General features: G+C 38.2%; 1 protein-coding gene across 2 annotated transcripts in view; it reads left to right on the top strand.

Annotated features, from left to right (window-relative positions):
• LOC139945313 (uncharacterized) overlaps positions 1–22,445 on the top strand; it is a 103,124-nt gene that overhangs the window by 30,102 nt on the left and 50,577 nt on the right. For both annotated transcript variants that reach the window (XM_071942663.1, XM_071942664.1), the window contains 35 exons: positions 150–328; positions 974–1,112; positions 1,891–2,100; positions 3,028–3,094; positions 3,677–3,840; positions 4,550–4,677; positions 5,075–5,165; positions 5,328–5,570; positions 7,064–7,267; positions 7,594–7,728; positions 8,120–8,332; positions 8,639–8,848; positions 10,193–10,284; positions 11,176–11,236; positions 11,388–11,649; positions 11,751–11,991; positions 12,841–12,895; positions 13,337–13,592; positions 14,129–14,375; positions 14,524–14,575; positions 14,738–14,990; positions 15,829–16,075; positions 16,200–16,257; positions 16,453–16,708; positions 16,838–17,087; positions 17,449–17,503; positions 18,075–18,330; positions 18,547–18,701; positions 18,870–19,001; positions 19,693–19,899; positions 20,065–20,107; positions 20,371–20,522; positions 21,275–21,412; positions 21,614–21,872; positions 22,067–22,227. In XM_071942663.1, coding sequence (XP_071798764.1) covers positions 150–328; positions 974–1,112; positions 1,891–2,100; positions 3,028–3,094; positions 3,677–3,840; positions 4,550–4,677; positions 5,075–5,165; positions 5,328–5,570; positions 7,064–7,267; positions 7,594–7,728; positions 8,120–8,332; positions 8,639–8,848; positions 10,193–10,284; positions 11,176–11,236; positions 11,388–11,649; positions 11,751–11,991; positions 12,841–12,895; positions 13,337–13,592; positions 14,129–14,375; positions 14,524–14,575; positions 14,738–14,990; positions 15,829–16,075; positions 16,200–16,257; positions 16,453–16,708; positions 16,838–17,087; positions 17,449–17,503; positions 18,075–18,330; positions 18,547–18,701; positions 18,870–19,001; positions 19,693–19,899; positions 20,065–20,107; positions 20,371–20,522; positions 21,275–21,412; positions 21,614–21,872; positions 22,067–22,227 — 5,871 coding nt within the window. The remainder of the gene's footprint in view (positions 1–149; positions 329–973; positions 1,113–1,890; positions 2,101–3,027; positions 3,095–3,676; positions 3,841–4,549; positions 4,678–5,074; positions 5,166–5,327; positions 5,571–7,063; positions 7,268–7,593; positions 7,729–8,119; positions 8,333–8,638; positions 8,849–10,192; positions 10,285–11,175; positions 11,237–11,387; positions 11,650–11,750; positions 11,992–12,840; positions 12,896–13,336; positions 13,593–14,128; positions 14,376–14,523; positions 14,576–14,737; positions 14,991–15,828; positions 16,076–16,199; positions 16,258–16,452; positions 16,709–16,837; positions 17,088–17,448; positions 17,504–18,074; positions 18,331–18,546; positions 18,702–18,869; positions 19,002–19,692; positions 19,900–20,064; positions 20,108–20,370; positions 20,523–21,274; positions 21,413–21,613; positions 21,873–22,066; positions 22,228–22,445) is intronic.

The raw sequence follows: 22,445 nt of genomic DNA, 5'->3' as shown, positions 1-22,445 counted from the left end.
CATAACAAATCTTTGAAACTTAGTGATCAAGTGATCATCGAACTTACAAGTTAACAATAAGAGAACAAAAGAACAAAAACACCCGTGCTGTGTAAAATTGGTTGCCCTCATATAAATTGTTTTGTATTTCGTTTTCCGTTTTCTGTCAGGTAGTCGGGATGAAACCCAGGAAGCCCTTGGCCTTCCACAGCCCAAAATCGGCGCTGGATCACCCTTCAAGAACTTCACTCTTCGGAACCTGAAGATAAGCTCCATCTTAGCATTTGCCCGCAAGCTCAAACTGGAGGATACAGCTGACAAACTGCTTACAGTTGTCAAGACGATAGTCGTAAGTTTAATGGAAACGAAATGAAGATATAAAAGTTACTCCTATTGTTATGAACCGTCCATGTTTTTTTTTATAAATCAAACAAACCACAAAAATCCCCTATAAACATGTCTGATATAAAAAGATCCTAAAGGCCTAATGATTCAAAAATATCTTGATCATGACAGTGCCAAATCAACACACATTATCGAGGCTGTAATGGTTGTTTAAAGGCAGTGGACACTATTGGTAATTGTCAAAGACTAGCCTTCACAGTTGGTGTGTCTCAACATATGCATAAAATAACAAACCTGTGAAAATTTGAGCTCAATCGGTCATCGAACTAGCGAGATAATAATGCAAGAAAAAAAAACCTTGTCACACGAGGTTGTGTGCGTTTAGATGGTTGATTTCGAGACCTCAAGTTCTAAATCTGAGGTCTCGAAATCAAATTTGTGGAAAATTACTTCTTTCTCGAAAACTATGGCACTTCAGAGGGAGCCGTTTCTCAAAATGTTTTATACCATCAACCTCTCCCCATTACTCGTCACCAAGTGAGGGTTATTATTAGTGCTAATAATTATTTTGAGTAATTACCAATAGTGTCAACTGCCTTTAAATAATTTGCAAGTCGGATAAATATTTATTTGGTTTTCCATTAATTAGAAACTTGTGAGCGACAAGCCCTGTGTTCTTCCCGAGTCTATGACCAACGATGCTTTAAGGATTGAGCTTCAACAGAGAGGTCTGAGCTCACAAGGAGACAGGAAGATGCTTCTCAAGCGATACAAAGAACCCGAAGACCGTAAATGTTTATGACTTTCAAATTTAACAGAAGTGATAACAGGACACTTATACCCTTTAAGCGGAAGAGAACATGGACCTTGGGGCTGGGATATATCCGTCTGTTATCACCCTAACTAACATTTGATCTTCATTTTCGTTTTTTTATTTTTTTGTTTTACAAGATTTATACATATTGGTTTTTAACTGCACCAGACCCTATGCACAATACACCAAATAAAAAAGGGCTTTTAGTTTTCCTTTAAAACATTTTGTTTATAATTGAGATGAATTCAAAACAGTGTGAACCGTGAAAAATGAGTAATTTGGGTACCAACGAGTTATGGCTTGATACTATCTTAAGTGGTAAGCGTGCACAATAGAACAATCCCTAATTATGTGTTTAAAGGGTCTATGTAACTTTTGTAGGACAAAAACACAATGTCCACAGATTTACACTAAACTTACACAGTTTGGAGATAATGATAGTAGAAAGCTTCCCTGAAAATATTACGTGCTGAGGTGCTGTAGTTTTAGGGAAATGAGTAAAACAATGTCATGAAAATAATTTTCGTCTCATGAGACGAAAATTATTTTAATCATTTACAAACAAATTTTCATGACATTGTTTTACTCATTTCTCTCAAAAACTACAGCACCTCAGTAAGTAATATTTGAAGGGAAGCTTTCTACTATCATTATCTTCAAACCCTGTAAGTTTAATGTTAATCTATGGACATTTTGAAAAAGTACCCAAATCCTTTAAGTGAAGCAACACTCCTTTTTTCATCCCGCCACAGGTTGTCCTCTACTTCTGGTCTCTCTACCTAAGAATGTGTACTGTAAGATTGATGAGAGCTGCTTTGGTGTAGAATGCTGTATAAACATTAAACTCTTCATGGTGTCTCTGGCTTTCAAGGCATTCATGAGATTTGATCCCTGTGAGTTTCAGTTCATCCTTGGAGTCAACTCGTGGAACTACACTGTTCAAATACTGGAGGCAGAGTGGGGTAAGTGGTGGGTGATGGACCTGTTATTACGCACGTGACGTCATTTTAAAAGTGCGTCCTCGTCAGGATTCGGCTGAAGCCCGGAGCACTAACGCGAAACACACACGCAATCGTCAAAGTGTTGTGTTGAAAGAAACCATTTAACAATTTATAGTTTTTGCATTTATTTTACTTTTTGACCCAAAGTGTTGATGTTTTTTTTACCGAAAAGGTATTTATGAATGGGAATCAAAGTGTGTTGAATCGGTTTTAAACTAGTGGTTTTAACCCGCCGAGGCCTGGTTCTTGATAATTTACCTCGACTTCGTCTCGGTGAAATTATCAAGAAACAGGACTCGTTAGGATTAAACCACAAGTTGAAAACCTCTTCACAACACATTGATTCCCTTATTAATATTAAAGGAACACGTTGCCTTGGGTCGATCGAGTTAGTCTTTGAAAAACGTCCGTAACCGTTTGTTATAAAATGCATATGATTAGAAAGATATTTTAAAAGTAGAATATAATGATCCACACAAGTATCACTCGAAATTGCGTGGTTTTCCTTTTACCTCGTTGACAAACACGGTCGGCCATTTATGGGAGTCAAACTTTTGACTCCCATAAATGGCCGACCGTGTTAATTCGCAGAGTAAAAGGAAAACCACGCACTTTCGAGGCAAATGTGTGTGGATCATTGTATCCTACTTTAAAAACACCTTTTTAACCATGCATTTTATAACAAACGGTTACAAATGCTTTTCAAAGACCAACTCGACCGATCCAAGGCAACGTGTTCCTTTAAGCTTGTGAACTTTGACAAAGCTTCGACTTGATAACGTAGCTTTGAAATTGCTAACAGCTCTTTCTTAAAGGTTGACTGCATTTTCTGCAGGTACCAAGTCTCACCATAGAACAGTATTAATTTTGTATTTGGTGATTATTCAGGGAAACAATGGGAGGTTCCAGTCCCCTTTGATGTACCTTTTGTTGATGACATGAAACTTCATCTTAGGTAAGCATTTCTCGTAAAGTTCAATATGGTAAATGATTTAGCATAATAAGAAAAGCTGTGTTAAACTTAAAGGAACACGTTGCCTTGGAGCGGTCGAGTTGGTCTTTGAAAAGCGTTCGTAACCGTTTGTTATAAAATGCATATGATTAGAAAGATATTTTTAAAAGTAGAATATAATGATCCACACAAGTATCACTCGAAATTGCGTGGTTTTTCTTTTACCTGGTCGACTAACACGGTCGGCCATTATAGGAGTCGAATGTTTGACTCCCATAAATGGCCGACCGTGTTAGTCGACGAGGTAAAAGGAAAACCACCCAATTCCGAGGCAAATTTGTGTGGATCATTGTATTCTACTTTTAAATCACCTTTCTAACCATATGCATTTTATAATAAACGGTCACAAAACGCTTTTCAATGACCAACTCGACCGATCCAAGGCAACGCGTTCCTTGAAGCTAGTTTTGATCGTACTGACTGTAAGTGACGTGGCATTGATTCTAAAATCTCGTATGTTTTGCACCAGAAACGAGTTTTGAACACTATACATGAATAGCAATTTTCCATTTTAATCAATTTAAGGTTCGGCATTGAAAAGAAGAAAACTCAACTTCTTGTCAGCATGAGCGTGGGTTTCTGCCCTGAGAGTGGGGATTCAGAGTGCCTGGAATTCCTCGATGTGCTTCAAGATACCGTTGTACCACTACCTTTCTGCCACCCTAATGGCACATTCACTTGGACAATAAGTAGGTCACGTTAAATCATGTTTTTAGTACACACTCTCGGACGTTTGCCTCAGTGGTGTAAACCGTTTTCGAAACTGTTGCTGCTGGAACGAAACAATAGGCCTAGTTGTATGATATATTTCGCAAAATAGTATGAATTTACCCCATAGGAGAGATGCAAGCTTTCTTAAACTCATCTTACATCTCTTCAAGAAGATATCCCCCTTTCTCTCTCAAGGGTTGACTTTCAGTAAGTCGAGAACATTTACTCTCAAATGAAAGATAGTTGCAGGACATTTTTCGAAAATAGTATTGTATCTCGTCCGGAAGATGCCACTTTTCCCCATCTCCCTAAGTAGTTTTCTACTATGCTTTATCTTCTCAAACTCTCCATCGAATTCCGTATTCAGTAATACGGGGACACGTTGACTTGGGTTGGGCGAGCTGGTCTATGAAAAGCGTTTGGAACCATTTGTAAAATGCAAATGGATATAAAGTTGTTTTAAAAGTAGAATATAACGATCCACACAAATATGCCTCGAAAATCCACAGCTTCTTTATGCGTCGTGATCTAACACGGCACGCAATAATGTGTAGTATAGAGTCCAAACTTTTAGACTTCACAAAATGGCCAACCGTGTTAGTACGCGAAGTGTCTATTTAACGTGTCCCTTTAACTATTGATAAAACAGAACTGCTGAAGCTGTTTGTTTCTGTAATCCTCTTTTAGTTGACGTCAAGGAGTATTTCAGCCGTGGCAAGGTGAAGATGTTTCCCAAAATAACTGGAGAGGAGTTGCTTCGGACAGGAACAGATGTAGCGATTAATTATGTCCTGAGAGAGATTGGCTTGGACAGAGTATGTACCGTACTGCTTTCATATGTCTTTATGAATTGCTTGTGTTATGGGTTCAGATGTTTTTACCACCCTAAACTCTGCCAACGAAACTTTCTTGCTTATTTGGGGCAAGAAATTAGTAGAACCTTCATGCATATAATCATCATCATCCTTCGTCCTTGGACGGAATAGTAGAATCAGATTTCATGAAGTGGTCTCAGGTTGCTTTGTCCCTCATGAGTTGTTGGGTCTCGTTTGGACTGAGATTTGTGTATTTGGTGATGGTTCTGTGTAGCTCATTTTCCTTCTGCCGCGGTTTGGATGTCCGCCAACATTACAGGAACATTTGTGCTTGGTTTTGCCAAATTTGAATAATAGGGAATCTGTGCATCTTTCTTTTCCCCGTTTGTTAAAACAGAAACTTCTGGATGAAAAAGAACCTTGCAGAAATCTGAAAACAACAGGAAGTAGAGCTGAGCAAGAAAATAGGCTCTCTCGGGATGAACATAGTAAGTTTGAAAAAAGTGCAACCTTTCACAAGAGGGTTAATCACTTTTGTTGGTAACAGGTCTTCATGGGAAACATTAAAGTTAGGTCAGATGTTTTTTGTTTTTTGTTTTTTTTTTTTTTTTTGGGGGGGTATACATTTTAACATATTTTTCTCCACGCAGGTTGTGGAACATTTACTCTACCAGCATTCTCCGAAAAGGTCGCCGAGATTGCCTACTGTTCACTCAGTGAGAACTGCCTCCGTATTGACTGCTGTCTAGAACTGAACATCAAAGTTCCAGAGTTCAAGTTCAAGTTCAGCCGCTCCTTCAAAGCATTCATTGACGTCAATGCTTGTGATTTCTCGATTACAATTGCCTTTCAGCATTTGCGGTACATTAAGTTGCTGTTGAGTTACGATTGGGGTGAGTGTTTATAAAAAGTACTGAGTAAAGTAGCTTTAGAGAAAATGTTTAGATTTGGATTCAAGTGCAGCCATTTTTCTTTATCAAGAAGATCTACTGAAGGATGGAACGCATTGTTGTGTAACTTGCTCGGTGGCCGAGTCATTGTTATATGAGCTAAAATGACAGCGGAGGCAAACAAAAAGAGGTACCAGTAGGGCGAGCCATCAGCAGAACTAAACTTTCAAAGTGTAACATTGGTATAATTTTGGTAAACAATGTTGTTATAAAGGATTTGAGGCATTGCATGGTGAGATATCAATATTTTGTTCGCGGTAACACCATGCATGTATCTACTTGCCAGGTAGAGTTTGTTCTTAGAGAACTGTCTTTCTTTAGTCAACTACCGCGGAGTAGATTTAACGGACGCTCGGGAGACTTCTCAGTTCTTGCCCTAGCTTGCTCTAGTCATCGTCAGGTGACTAGAGCAAGCTAGTCGAAACGTTGAGGCCAATTCAGAAACTGACTCCGCGGCAGTGCATGTAATTACAATCCTTTAAAGATGCTATGTCAGTTTTTTGGCCGATTTGACCCCAAAATTTTGATTTTAAATTCAAAAGGTATTTTGTTGGGGGTCGAGAAAGTTACAAGCTTTCATTTGAGCCATTGCTCGAAAAAGTCCGCCAATTATTAGTAGCAGTGAAATAAAGTTTTCGTCGGGATCCCGACAATATATCACGTGACCAATTCTTATGTGTTTTATAAGAAACGTTGTAAATTTTTGTCATGGTTCCTGACCATTAAAAGTAAAAGTTAAACCTTTTTCGTTAGAGCGGGTGATACTCTTTGAAATACCATTCACTCAAAGAAATCTGTTTTTTAATGTTTGGGGCCAAAACTCTGACATAGCATCTTTAACCTAAAGTAGTAGAGAGAATTGATCTAAGTACATACAGGGGCATTGCTTGGTAACATACAGCACAGGATAGATTGAGATGGAGAAGTGGTAAAGAGGCTCTCCTCCTGCAGTGGTGTGAAACAGAATAGACGATGAGTAGTCCCAGCCAATTTTGTATACCTTCCGCCCGGGTAGTAGTTACACAGCGGGACAGGGCCCAATTTCATGGCTCTGCTTACCGTAAACACAGAATCGGCGCTTACGGAAGCAGGGAGTTCTGTGCTTACGGCAAGCGTATTTCACGGGTTAGCGGCGAATTTGGGCTTCTGCGCGTGCGTACTCCACGTTACTAGGCATTCTACGTAAGCACGTAAGCGGGGAATTGCGATCGTAAGCGCAGAATTCGGCGGTAAGCAGAGCCATGAAATTGGGCCCAGTTCGTTTCAGAACTGAGAAGCCTCCCGAACATCTGATAAATCTACTCCGCGTTTTTTTTTTAATAGAATAAAGAAAAACAGTTCTCTAGGAACACACTCTACCTGGCAAGTAGATACACATTAATGGTGTTACCGCAAAACCAAAATTAAATATACAACGATATTGTGTCTTCTTTCAGGCGATGTGAAGCAACAGAAGATCGGACCATTTACACTGAGATACACAGTCGATAAACTGGATGATGAGAAGCAGTTCAAGATTGACTTCGGAGCATCGGTTTGCCCCACCAACGGGAATGAGTGCTTCTTTGACATTGACATCATTCAGGACTACAGGGTGCCGATTCCATTCTGCAACTCCGACTTTTCGCTTTCTCTGCCAGGTATGCATATAACTTTAATCATTGCATTATTGGTCAGGGTCCCCTATACTTAAAAACAGTTTAACATTGTACCATGAGTTAAGAACCGAGTTTTGGGCGAAACAATGAAACCGTAAAATCCTCATAAATAAGTACCTGCAAACAAAATTTGCTATAAATCTAAATTCAAACACAAAAAAACCTTATATAGAATTACCAGACTAGTCAAAAGTGAGGTGAAATTAACAATGTTCATAGTTGTTTCTTAATTTAAATTGATATTGAGCCAAGACATTTCTATCAGGTGTTTACAATTGTTTTGATTTTGTGTTTGTTTTGATACGCAGGGAAGACAACCTTGACTGATTTTATTGCTCAAGTTGGTCAAAATGCCGGTCAGCAAACCATCAACATTCTCCTACAGTTTATTGGTCTTAAAGATAAGATTGACGATGGACCCTGTGCCTCCACAACTCAGGATGGTAGGAAATAATCAAGTTTTCTATTTAAGGGTGGTTTTAAACACAATGTGCCAATTTTCTACGTACGTTCATGTTTCAGTTCTGTATTTGTTTCTTCAGTTTTCTCCTTTTTTTCAACATTTTGTTCACAGTTTCCTTTCTATAGTTGGAAAGAAAGGTTAATGGTTCCTGAGCTTTTATCTGTGTTCAGTGTTAACTTTGCATTTGCATTTACGGATATTTTCAGTATTGCAACTTGCAATACAACCTATAAATGAAACAAAAAAGTACTTCTTAAATATTATTAGAATTATTTTTTTATAAAATAAAAACATAACGAAAATATATATAACATACAAAAATAAATACTTTGTTTTGAACCAGTCTTCTTCAATACTCGTTATTTTTTCAGTGTGCACTGACGTAACTCTCCCTCGTCTTCCCAGCACATTGACCTGTGACCTTTACGATCGCTGCCTCGGTGTGCGATGCTGTGTTGATCTGGATCTTCAAATCACTGTGTTATCAAGTAATGTATGGCTGGAACTTGATCCATGCGAGTTTTCACTATCCATGGGCTTTGGAAAGTGGTCCATAACCTTCACGATATTCGACTACCACTGGGGTGAGTATTTTGTAGCTAGTCATATCAACAGATCATGGGTTCTCTCCAGGGGGGGTTATGCAAAGTTGATTTGGGTGCATACAGAGGCAAGGTTTAATTAAAGAGAAAACCACTCAGAGAAATAATATCAAGTGAACAGCACAAGACTGACAATTAGAGGGAAAATAACATTGTTGGTAATTTGACCTTGGTATTGCAACTATTTGTTCTAAGACGTGGCTTCTATTTGATACAAGTTGGTTCTAAACTTCGAAACTTAGATGAATGGAGAAACAAAGTATATATTCCGTTTATTATTGTTATCAGGCACCCAAGAGGAGCTAAAGATCGGCAAGGCCTTAACCTTGATCTACACCATCAACAAATTGACCGAAGACAAGGTGTTTGTGTTGGACCTGGCGCTGTCTCTTTGTCTTCCCGATTCGATTTGCGATACAGCGCCCTCTATTGACATCTTGAAAGGAATTCGTGTACCTATTCCGTTATGCAACGAGAACGCAACATTCGCCCTTCCAGGTATGCAAATAAAGAGATGAATGGGTTTTTTAAGCTTAACTGTGAAATTGTTCTGCCCCTACTTGAGCTGCAGTCTCTACATAATTGGGATATCCCTCAGACTTCAGACCAATCAAAATAAACCCAGCTACGGTAGCTTTTAGTCACTGCATTTATCCAATGATACTGGATCTGAGGTTCAGGCACCTGTCTTTATCCTTGTGGTTAAAGGCAGGGGTCCAGTATACATAAAGGGTATGATTCAGCTAGTTAGGATCAACCTAAGATATGGTAAACTGGTTCTTCAAACTTGGAATCTCTGTTAACAAAATCTTAACAGTCATTTGATAATTGTAGTTTATGCAAAAATAGAAAACAAAAAGCACTTCAGTAAAAGATTAAACAACAGGCTCGTTAAAATGAAAAAAGTTGTCAATTTTTGTTTTACCATCACTAGATCGTTTCGCACTATGATCACGAGGGTCTACATACTAGATGTGGCTCAGAATAATTCATTATCCTTATCAAAGGAAATTGTTATATCTTTATAGGATATGTAAGTGCTTAAAGACACCGGCCACTATTGGTTTTTGTCAAAGACTAGTCTTCACAGTTGCTGTATCTTAACATAGGCATAAAATAACAAACCTGTGAGAATTTGAGCTCAAATGGTCGTCGATGTTGCAAGATATTAATAAAAGAAAAAACACCCTTGTCGCACCATGGTCACACGAAGTTGTGTGCATTCAGATACTTGATGATTTCGAGACCTCAAACTCTAAATCTGAGGGCTCGAAATCAAATTCGTGAAAAATTACTTCTTTCTCGAAAACTATGTCACTTCAGAGGGAGCCGTTTTTCACAATGTTTTATACTACCAACCTTTCCCCATTACTCGTAATCAAGAAAGGTTTTATGGTAATAATTGTTTTGAGTAATTACCAATAGTGTCCTCTGACTTTAAAGACACCGGCAACTGTTGGTAACCCTTCAAAATAGTTGTTCGCAGAAAAACTTGCTTTCTATGGAGAGCTGTTGTTAGTAGAAAACATCGTGGAAACGGCTCCCTCGAAAGTAACGTAGTTTTTGAGAAAGAAACAATTTCTCACTCAAATTATTAAAGAAAAAACTTCAGCTGAAGCCATTTATGCATCTCTGAAAGCACGCAGAGTATTTAACAAGAGTATTTTTTCTGTCATTATTCTCTTGCAACTTTTATATGACAATTGAGCTTTGTTATTTAATGCATAATGTTGAGATATACCGAGTGAGAAAACTTGTCTTTGACAAAGATGTCCAGTGCCTTTAAGCAGCTCTATAAAAGTTTGTTCTGGGTTTAACGATGCATATCTCAAATGTAAACAGGTGATGGGACTGTGTCAGACCTCGTGAAGATGGTGGGAAAGAATGCAGCCGAGTCGGGTATCGATGCTGTGCTCACTGCTCTTGGCCTGTCAGTAAGTAAACCAGACTAAATGGTACAAGGAGACAATTTCCGTAGTAAAAGTTGAATATCTTGTTATTTCAATTCAATTTCAATTCAATTCAATTCAATTCATTAAGGTTTATTAAAAATATCACAAAATACACGTCAGAAGTTAAAAAGGCTTAAGTTGGCGTGTTTACATTCACTATTGTTAACAATGACAAAAAACAAAAAACACTGACTTAAAAGAAGAGAAGAAAAGCTCCAGGCATGAATGCACAAAACAAGAAAAAAAAAATGATTAAATATGATAAACATTCGATAAAACTGATAATTCATTATTATTAAAAATTACAAAAGACAACAAACTCTGACTTAAAAAGGAGAAGAAACTGTAGGCATGAATGCACAAATTTAAAAAAATTGATCAAATTTGATAAACATTTGATAAAACTTAACCCAACTGCTAGAGATACTTGTTGATGAAGCCACAAATTGTGTGACTTTCAATTTAATTAGAATAATTGTATTGTCAAATAAAAAGACAACAAGAACAATTATTTACATAATCTAAACATTGATGAAAGCTCCAAAACAGCTAAGAAAAATAAACAGTTATAATGATAGAATTTGATTTACACCAACAATTTCACAGCGAGAAAAACAAATAATTATGTAATGAGTATTTAAAAATAACCGTCACAAATAAATAAAGGCCTTCCAACTTTAAAACGATCTTAACAAACTTAAGTTTAACCAAACCAAACAAGCAAAGACACTTTAACCATTTAACTGACAGATCACTCCGCCCATATTGCTGCATTGACCCCATTTCCATTGATTAGAACACACAATTTATATCGTATTGGGATGCAATGTAATAAGTTCATACATCTCGTTTTCACGTACTATTTATTTGTAGAAGTTCATTGGTCAGGAGCCATGTGTCCGCCCGCAGGTAACACAGAATGGATGGCATAAAGGTAGGTTATGTGGAAAATGAAAAGAGTCACCTTTAACGTTGATTTCAGATTCAAGTAAAATGGAAGCAAATTTTCTTAATTTTACACATGGTTTTGTAAAGAAATTGTAAATATGGGATATCATCTACTAAACCTCATTACATTTCTGCAGTTTGTCCTAGAGATGTCAGACTTCCACATCTACCAAGAAACCTCATCTGCACTCTTCCAGAGAAGTGTCTTGGGTTCGATTGCTGTTTCGAGCTTCCAATTCCTGGACTCACCCCAATCAGCACCAATGTCTCCTTCATCTTTGATCCTTGTAACTATAAGTTGTCACTTGGTCTGGGAAGCTGGAGTAAAGCCCTTCAGATCCTCTCCTATCAGTGGGGTCAACAAGAAGAGGTCACCATTGGCAATGCAGTATCTTTAAGGTAATCAGTGTAGAAACAACGAAAGATATTTAAATGTTTCAGATAATATTAGTTTTTATTTGCTTACAACTAAACGTTAATTTGGTCCAATTTCCTCACAGTCTAACCATTGACAAGGTCGAGGAATCCTTCCAGATCAACTTGGACATGACCTTCTGTCTGGACGGTGACTGCACTCCAATCCCGATCCTCAGTGATGCCATCATCCCCATACCATTCTGTAACCTCAATGCCTCCTTTGAGCTTCCTGGGGATGGAAGCTTTGCTGCACTAGCAAAGGACCTTGGAGGCAACGCCGGCGAGTTGGCGATCCAGGCTGGTCTACGTAAACTTGGAATCCAGGTTGGTGAATTAAATCAATGGACAGTGTTAGAACTGTGTACTCAGTACTTTCCCGAGCTCTGTCAAAAACGAATCACAGGCATATTACTTGGGTGGGATTGAAACCTAAGTCCATTTGTGTTTTGGTTGGACGTGGTGTCCATAATTTGTTTTGGGGTCGACGGTAGTCCTTAATATTTATGTCGTAATGTATTGTCGTAATGAATGAATGTGTGTCTGTTTAGCCGGTTTGCCCTGTGTCTGGTATCCGTCTCATTGCCTACTACTAATCTACTTAGGGGAACATTTCACAATTTGGTGTGTGAATAAATTTGGCTTTAAGCTGTGGCATAAATCAAGCTACTTTTGTTATGTTTAGTCTATATTGTGACCGAGTATAATGCATTTTATCGAGTAAGCGATGAAATTCTTTATACTCGGCATATTGCTCCCTGTTGGTGTCAGCTCGCATGCGTCATGGGGAGACTTGTTATCCAGTCTAGGTTTTTCCCTATAACTTGCATTAACACGATGGCATGTCGTGTGTGTGGTATATGTATGGTAGCGTTGGGTATTCAGCAACCAATGGGAGCGTTGCTTACATAAGATTGTGTTGGTTTGGTTTACATGGTTGACCAACTAGGATTGGTTTTGCAATTGTGAGTGGCTGAAGTGTTGGCGGGAGCATAATTATTGTCACTTTGTCACAGCTCAATTTTGGAGTAACCGAGATTGCCTGGTAGCTAGAGGTAATTCGAAAGCTGTATTTAGCAGCGGCTTACCGCAACTTAATTCAACTCAAACTTATCTCAAGCAGCTCACCAAAACTTATCATTAAGTTCGTCATTTTTTTAACTGTTTAATCTTTAGGAATTTACCATTAATCAGCCGTGTGACCTGACGATACTTGCTCACGCCGAAAACAGTAAGTTATTTCTTCTTCTTGATCCAGAGATAACAGGTTTCTAAGCATCATTTCAAACATAACAGTACATAAGCCCTTTTCTTGAATTTACTCCTTTAAACTTCCCTCACAACTTTAATATAAAAGGTATTATTTTAATAGGTGTTAAATTTGCATCGGGTATAGGCCCCAAAGAATGTTACTTTTGGTTTTACTCACCGATGTGTGGTAGCACTGTATACTCTGTACTTCACCGAGTTCGTTGAACAAAATCACCGGCATAAACTCGGGTGGGATTCGAACCCACGAGCTCTCATTGAGGTATTATTATATAAATAAAGCAATCTTACGGTTTTTTCAACTACACCTGATATGTCTTATTCACTTTACTACAAGTTTATGTAGACAGAATATTTGTTTTCTTCTTAAATTAACAAGCCATTCATTCTTTCATTCCAATAGAATGCCCACTGATGAATAAACCACCTTCAACGAACATACTGACCTGCACAGTAGACGACCAATGTCTTGGTATCCATTGCTGTGCCTCCTTGGATCTTATCTTCACTCGACTATCTACCACAGCTTGGGTCGTTCTAGACCCTTGTGAATTCGAGCTGTCTGTTGGTTTTGGATCTTGGACTAAAAACGTGACTCTCTTCGAGTATGACTGGGGTGTGGAAAAAACGCTGGACATCAGTGATGCTGTGCACATAGTGTAAGTCACTACTGGCTTAACTTTAGAAGTGTATTAGAATTTAATATCTGCGGTACCCGCTGCAGAAACATAGGATTCGAACTGCCTCTAGCTAGCGGGCAACTTCGGTAGTCTAGTTGGGACACCCGAGTAATATGCCTGTTCATTTAGAGTAAGTCAAAACTGCCTAATTAGAGATATTTAGATTCCTCACCTCTCCAAATCGAGTTTTAAGAAAATTTGTCAAACCTGTGTGTTGTCAAACCCTTCGAAATAGTACCTGCAATTATGATGCAAAACTTTGAGCTGGAATAGCTTCCTCTGAAACATAAACTGTTTCAGACCTATTCGTCATGTAATACATATAATTTATTCTGATGTGGGAGCTTTTGATAAAATTGTTAACATTGGCTAGAAGATCAGCCATGCGGGTGACTTTGAGTGCAGTTCGTCTGCCAGAAACTAGAACTTAACCGACTGTCTACAACGTGAGCAATTGATCAAACTTTCAGAACTGGCTCTCATACTTCGTCATTTTTTTCTCTCGTATAAACCAGGTTCACAGTTGACAAGTTAACAGCCCAGAAGGAATTCCTGATCGACCTCTCTGTGTCTCTGTGCATTGATGGCACCTGCACACCGATCAACCTGTTACAGGGAGCCCATGTACCCATCCCGATCTGCAACCCAAATGCTACATTCTCCCTACCAGGCGATGGTTCAATCGCTGGTTACCTGGAAACCTTAGCAGGGGAAATAACTGACGTAGCTGTGGATTTGGTGCTCGACACTCTGGGGCTGAAGGTGACTATATCCAGTTTGTACAATCAGAACTTTGTAAAGGGCCAAGAGACATTTATAATATAACAACAATACTAATCAGATTTCAATGCCAACATTTAAACTGTAGAGAATCCTTTTTGTTTGTAATTAAATTATTTTCTTTTTATAGAATTTCCTACTAACGGACTCATGTGGTCTTCCTCCAGCAACTAGTGATGAAGGCAAGTGTTAATGTTTGTTTTTTTAAGAATGACCAACTGTTGCATATTTATAAATCCCATAACTTGTCAGAACAAACTCTTAACCGCATTTTTGAAAGTACATTTTAACCCTAAGTGTCATCCTTACCAATAAAGCTATGTTCTGTCTCCCGAAATCATTAGGTTGTCCAGTTCAGTTTCCCACTGGCCGACCAACAGTTTCCTGCCGTATAAACAGCCACTGCACAAGCTTGCACTGCTGTCTCAACTTGGACCTCAAAGTAACCCAGCTAAGCTCTAAGGCTTGGCTCGAAATCGACCCTTGTGACTACAAACTCTCAGTTGGAATGGGGATGTGGTACTTTAACATCTCACTGTTCTCCTATGAGTGGGGGAAGATGGAAAGATTTTCTATTGGACGAGCGATAAGTGTGGAGTAAGTTTGTCAAAATAAGAGGAGTTTGATTATTAATTTTATCAACATCTGTCTTAGAAGCAGAACCCTTAAAATGGTTTGAACATTAGCAATGGGAGACTTTTTGAAAGCTCTGCCACTAGAGGGCAGCAGACCTACCAGGTAAGGGTGCACAACTCCTATAGCAAACAATGGTAAATGCTAAACATTCAAAAATACTCAAAAAATATTTAGAAGTCTCTCAGCCTCTTGAAAATTAAATCAGATACATTGTCATACAACTAAACTTCAGATTTCTTCTCATTTTTTGGTAGGTCAGCATTTTGGAATTTTTGCTAATTACCCTAGAAGAAACGCTCCCAAAACCTCATGCACACCGCTTGTTATCATTGGGGAACTCGTGTCCAGTACGTCCTGTTCCAGAACAGCTTGGTTTATGCTGGCATTGTGTTATGAGAAACAAGTTTGGCTAAATCTAAACACAAAATCAAAAACACGCAAAACACAAGGTATTTGCTGTCAGTGACCGTCACTCATGCTTCTCCTATTCCTAAGTTGTTGACATTACCTGGTGGAGAGCGCCCTCTCTTGGTGATTGGCAGATAGTCTAAAGTTTCCCATTGACAAGGAGGATTTCCAAAATATAATGCATTTTGTTTTCCACCTATTTTTGTGATATAAATGACAGCTTCACGGTAACATTCAAAAACAAATTGTCGGGTGATTGGGTCGCAACAACTGTTTTTTTATTATAAGAACTAATGTTGGCCGTGTGCCTTAAAACAGTTTGCCTTTCTGTATAGAAACGAGATTTGCTTAATGCTCTCTCATTATTACTGAATATTCTCACTCAAATCAGATTTTCCATTGTCAAACTGGATGCCTTAAAAGAGTACGAGATCGATCTTGCATTCTCTCTCCAAGTCGACGACGAGACTACGGACTTCCCCCTCATGGAGGCAAAGAGAATCCCTATTCCCATCTGTAACAACAACTTCTCCTTGGCTCTACCTGGTGACGGCTCTGTACGGGGATTCTTAGAGGAGCTTGGAGACACTGTGGGACAGTCGGCAATTGATTTGGTTTTGAGAAAGTTGAATTTATATGTGAGTTAAAAAAACAAATTTTGTTACAACTTTCACCATTGTATCAATTCGAACGTTCAGTAAGATGTTTTAAGTGATTTTACTCTCGATTTTGTTTTTGCTTTCAATTTGCTAATTTTTCCAGGATGTTGTAAGTGGGAGATCGTGTGAATTACCAACAGAATCGGCAAACAATGCACTAGGTAAAGTTTACTAATATTAAGTATAACCAAAGTTAACTACCTTGGTTGAATTGACAAACAAACACCCAGACTATTTTGTTTAGCTATTATTTGTTATGCAACAAAGGACACTCAAAGACTGCAAATAATATCACAATTTTTCAACACTCATCACTCGGTGTTTTCTGACTTTCTATCTCCCGTCCACGATTTCAGCTTGCCCAATGATCTCCCTCCCCACCTTGGCAAACATCATCCAGTGTTCAATCGATGATCACTGTCTTGGCATTCAGTGCTGTGTAAATTTGAACTTCATCATCACCACACTCATGCTCCATGCTAGGATCAAAGTGGACCCATGTAACTTCCAGCTTCATGTGAACTTTGAAAACTGGGAGCGTAACTTCACTCTGTTCAGTTACACTTGGGGGAAGATCGAAAGGGAACCAATCGGTGATGTTGTGACTTTAAGGTGGGTAGGGACATTTTCATAATCTCTTTAATTCAGGTCACTGTTACAGTTGAGTTAATGAATGAACAAAAAAGTAAATTTCCGTTCAGCTGATACTTTTCATGACATAGTTGTCAATTTGTTTTGTAGCTATTCAGTTGATAAGCTAACGGAGAAGAAGGTATTTTCTGTTACACTTGATGTTGAACTGTGCATTGACAACGCATGCGTGACAACCTCCATTTTGGATCATGTCTGGGTCCCAATACCCATCTGCAATATCAACCCTGTTACATTCACACTGCCAGGCGATGGAACGGTAGCTGGATTTATCAAGGACCTCGGAGGTCGTATTGGAGATTCAGCAGTTGACTTTGTTCTGGAGAAATATGGATTGAATGTAAGAATACTTTACTTTCGTTCATCTCTGTCAAAGTTTCCTTTCTAAGAGAGTGACTTCTCCAAATCCATTGGGGACGCAACAAACAAGAAAAGCCTCTCTCTACTATTCGATACAGCACTGCTGTACCCTGATCAAGCTGCGGCCTTATGCATGTCAAAAGCGTCTCCATGTTTGGGGTTGAAAATCTAAAAAATAAGAGCTGACGCAAACATTATAAATTAAACAAGTTATCGCTTTCCAAACTTTTCTTCTTGAATACATCAACAACAAAATAATTTAAAAGAGGCGCAACCTCCAAAAGGTGTTGCCTGCTAGCAGGAAATTAATGCATTTACTAACAAATTAGTTATTGTTTTAGCAATTTCTCCAGACTGAGCAGTGTGAGAGAGGAACACCGTACACCTTAAAAAGTAGTAAGTGTTCTTCAATATTATACGTATGTTTATTTTCATAATGACTTTTAAACATATATTTGGCTTAAAGACAATGGACACTATTGGTAAATGTCAAACGCCAGTCTCTTCACTTGGTGTATCTCAACATATGCACAAAATAACAAACCTGTGAAAATTTGAGCTCAATCGGTCATCGAAGTTGCGAGATAATAATGAAAGAACAAAACACCCTTGTCACACGAAGTTGTGTGCGTTTAGATGGTTGATTTCGAGACCTCAAATTCTAAATCTGAGGGAGCCGTTTCTCACTATGTTTTCTCATCAACCTCTCCCCCTTAACCGTCACAAAGAAAGGTTTTATGCTAACAATTATTTTGAGTGATTACCAATAGTGTCCACTACCTTTAAAATAACACCATTGTGTGTGTGCTAATTGTTTGTTCTTTGGAGAACTGTCTTGATATGTTCTTCTACGCTGAGTAGATTTGTTCGTATTTTTCAGGATTTTTCAATTCGGTTATGGATAGTAAAATACCTTTATTGACTTCCTCCTAAATCTGTGCAATGCCATAACGCTTTCCTTCTGAAGGTTGTCCAGGTGTCGACCTCGAACAACTTCCTGATTTCCTCTCATGTTCCCTCACCGAGTCCTGTCTTGGCATTCAATGCTGTCTGGAGATGGACCTTAAGATCGTGACACGTACAGTCAATGCATGGCTCATCTTGGATCCCTGCAACTTCAACCTGTCCATCGGCTTTGGGAACTGGGAGCAAAGTATCACCTTATTCCACTATGCTATGGGTGACTACAGGGAGGAAGTTGTTAACAGTGTGCTGAGTGTAAGGTAACTTTCACAAAACCTGTGTACAATCAAACATGGTTGTATACTCTATACTCGTGGGAGGGGATTTTGGACTGTATGGTCGAATATGAAAAAATGCTCTCAAAATCAACTCCGTCTTCTATTAACAGTTTCGATTTATGTTTCTGCTTGTTTTCTGTTTGAGAAGAACATGTATATTTTCTACGAACATGTTTTGTTTCTTCGTCCTTAACAAAGGTGGCGTGTTGACAAGATAACTGAAGATAAGCAGTTTGAGTTGAATTTACAGCTAGTGTTGTGTTTGGATGGGGCATGTAACACTCTGACTGTAATTGAGGGTAGCCGTCTTCCGATACCGCTGTGTAACACTGAAGATTCTTTTGTTCTTCCCGGTTAGTGTTTTTATTTAACATTGTGTCAAAGTATTAATAACACATTGGCTATAACAAACATTGTTTTACCGTACTATTTTTACCCATTTTGTTTAATCTCCACTTGTTAATTGTAAGCGTTAAAGATCATGACAATTCAAGATATATTTCTCATGTCTTTCTATTCAGGAGATGGCACAATTTCAGGGTTTCTTGGATATCTTGGCGGCAATATCGGACAGTTTGCTATCGATGCAGCAATCCGACACCTGAATCTAGACAGCTTCCTTTCAGGGAAGGCATGCTCTAATCACAGACAAGGTATGTTGAGGGTTTATGTTAAATTAGAGTTGTATGAGAAATACTTTAAAGGCACCGGGCACCTTTGGTAATTGTCAAAGACCAGTCTCCTAACTTGGTGTATCTCATCATAATCATAAAGAAACAAGTCTGTGAAAACTCCCTTGGTCGTCAAAGTTGCGAGAGATTAACGGAAAGACCACCCTTGTCGCACAAGTTGTGTGCTTTCAGATGCTTGATTTCGAGACCTCAACTGAGGTCTCAAATTCAATTCAGATAATTTTTTTAGTTGGAAATTCTTTTTATTTACAAGAAACTACGTTACTTCAGAGGGAACCTTTTCTTACAATGTTGCATACTATTAACAGCTATCCGTTTTTCGTAACCAAATCTAACAATTGTTTTGAGTAATTTCCAATAGTGTCGGTGCCCTTTTTAATTAAAGTAACAGGTGCTAATTGGTATCAATTATGACATGGTTCTTTTCTTCCCAAAGCTAAGTCACAATTTATTTTACTTCCACGTTAATTTTTGTTATAACGATATAATGTGAAGGCATACATAAAGATCAGGGAACTTTTGTTGAATGGAACAAAGGTTTTCACTCCTTACTTCCTTAAAAATGTTCCCACGACTGTGCGGCACTATACGACTGAGTGTTAAATATACAGTGTTTTGGTAATTTCCCTATGCGATATTCTCCCCCGAAAAGATGTTTGTTCAAGTGCAACTGGTATCCTTGGCAACTGCTCAATCGTTGGGGAATTCTGCACAGAGCTCCGATGTTGCCTCGACTTGGATCTGAAGATAGCTGATGTCTCGGCCACAGCGTGGTTTAAGTTTGACCCCTGTGACCTCACCTTCACATTAGGGCTTGAGACGTGGATGTTTCATGGATCGGTCTTTACATATGAGTGGGGTAAGACAATCAAATTATGACCATACCTTCAGTTTCTATGTTCAACTTTCCCTTTCCAGTCTCTAATGTTTCTAACAAATTACTCTCTGCGCCAACTCTCTTTTGAAAAGGTAGAATATATTACAATACATTGTGTTTTTATCTATGATTTCGTTGTATTAATAGGTGGAGAGACAATGGTTTCAATTGCTCCTGGATTGAATCTTAAGTAAGTGTTGAAAAACTCTCTCTGTTAAAAAGATGCAGTGCTTTAATTTAAAACATCCGTTAGACATTTATTCCTGGAAAAAAAATGCATGTAATAACCTTAGATATATCTCAAAGATCACTCTGGTTTTACATTGTGATCTTGTGTCTCTGATCGAAAATACGGACAACCCCCACAATAGGAAACAAATATTGTTATTTTTTCAAATGTTTCTCCAAATTTAAATAACCACCTCAATCGCTTTTAATATACACAACTTACAGATATTCCATCACCAAACTCGATGAGTCCATGGAGTTTCAAGTAGACCTGACTCTAGAGTTCTGTATCGATGAACTTTGTACCGACATCGATATTGTGCAGACCATACCTATCCCAGTTTGCAATCAAGACTTCAGTAGTTATACCTTCTCGGGTAAGTTTGTATTCAGTTCACTAAAAGGTCATTACACAAATGACAATTAAGTTCATAACAAAATATCTTAAAAGGAGCATTTGATTGATGTAGTGTAATGTTGTATAAAATGTATTAACCTTGCACTGTCAAACAACCATTCACCAACAAGCTGGAGTTGACGATCTCTGTTTTACAGGCATTAAAGGCAGTGGACACTATTGGTAATTGTCAAAGACCAGTCTTCTCACTTGGTGTATCTCAACATATGCATAAAATAATAAACCTGTGAAAATTTGGGCTCGATTGGTCGTCAGAGTTGCGAGGTAACTATGAAAGAAAAAAACCTTGTCACACGAAGTTGTGTGCTTTTAGATGCTTGATTTTGAGACCTCAAATTCTAAAATCGAGGTCTCGAAATCAAACTCGTGGAATATTACTTCTATCTCAAAAACTACGTCACTTCAGAGGGAGCCGTTTCTCACAATGTTTTATACCATCAACCTCTCCCTATTACTCGTAATCAAGAAAGGTTTTATGCTAATAATTATTTTGAGTAATTACCAATAGTGTCCACTGCCTTTAAGTAAACTGTATTTCTGGACACTATTGTTAACAGTTAAAATAAAAACTTACCAAGAGACGAGCACGTGAGCTTGTTCAAATTAACACATTTTTCAAGCCGAGCAACCATAACTGACACTTCAATACAGCATTGTTTTTTTGTTTTTTTACAGTTCACAGTTTACAGATTTTCTTTTCTTTATTCCCAGTTGATGGTTTCCTACAAACTGTGTCCGGACAAATCGTGCAGGGAGTAACTGAGTTACTCTTAAATCAACTAGGCATCGACCCTGACTTCTTCAATGGTGATCCGTGTGTACAACCGAAGAGTATCCAGTCTTACAGAAGTAATCTCTCATTATATTGGCTTTGAAATTAGTTCTAACCGAAAGGAAAATTATTAGATGTCCTTAATCTTACTGACAGTTCATGGGTTACTGTTGGGAAAATTGTAAATACCTTAATTTAGCCTGTAGTTATAAAACTTTATCAGCGATGTTAAAACATTTACGATATAAAAATATGATTTCGAGTAATTCCTGTTTCAGATTGTCCAAACATGCAGCTTCCTGGTAACCTCGACTCAAGTGCACAATGTGAAATCCTGGAGTCCTGTTTTGGAATAAAGTGCTGTCTTGATGTGAACCTCGGACCACTCAATCATAGCTTCAGTGCATCAATGGTGGTTGACCCTTGCCTTGGTCAGCTGAAGTTACAGTTTGGTAACTGGAAGTACAGTAAATCACTGTCACAGTTGGACATTGGTGTCGATAAGGAGATCACCATCGGAAACTTTGTATCGCTCATGTAAGATTCTTTACTTTCTTCTTTGCAAAAAAGTTGTAAATCGAAATTTGTTTTTTATTTTGTTAAAATCAAGTTATAGAGCTTAAACAAATATCTTCATGCCTTTGAAGAAGGTCCGGTTTGGATCGAAAGCTAAGGCCATCTACCCTACTCATTATAATAAAGCCGCATGTATATATTGTTTTGCTTTATAGATTCAAGTTTGAACTTTTTGATGGTAATATATCATCAAGTCTCTCTATGGATGCATGTGTGGGTGATGTCTGCACGGGTCGAATCGTTCTACTGGATGAATCAATATCTCCACTTCCTCAGTGCTATTCCAATGGATCAATCTCATGGAGAAAGTTACCAGGTAATTGTCTTCTAATAGAATAATCCTTTCTTCAACAGTGACAGTCAGACAGTTTATTTAAAAGAAATTTTAACAGATGTTTAATTCGCATCTGGATGGGAAAAAGAACATCCATTGTGGTTAAAGCCATATACAACGATGTGTGTTAGCACCGTATACTTAGTGCTCTACCGAGCTCTGTGCACAAAATAGCAGGCATTATCTTGCAATTTTAGAGC

This window comes from Asterias amurensis, chromosome 12 (genome assembly GCF_032118995.1).
Source record: "Asterias amurensis chromosome 12, ASM3211899v1".
Taxonomy (NCBI): domain Eukaryota; kingdom Metazoa; phylum Echinodermata; class Asteroidea; order Forcipulatida; family Asteriidae; genus Asterias; species Asterias amurensis.
Note: the sequence above shows the minus strand (reverse complement) of the source record. Positions and strands in the feature narration are given on the sequence as shown.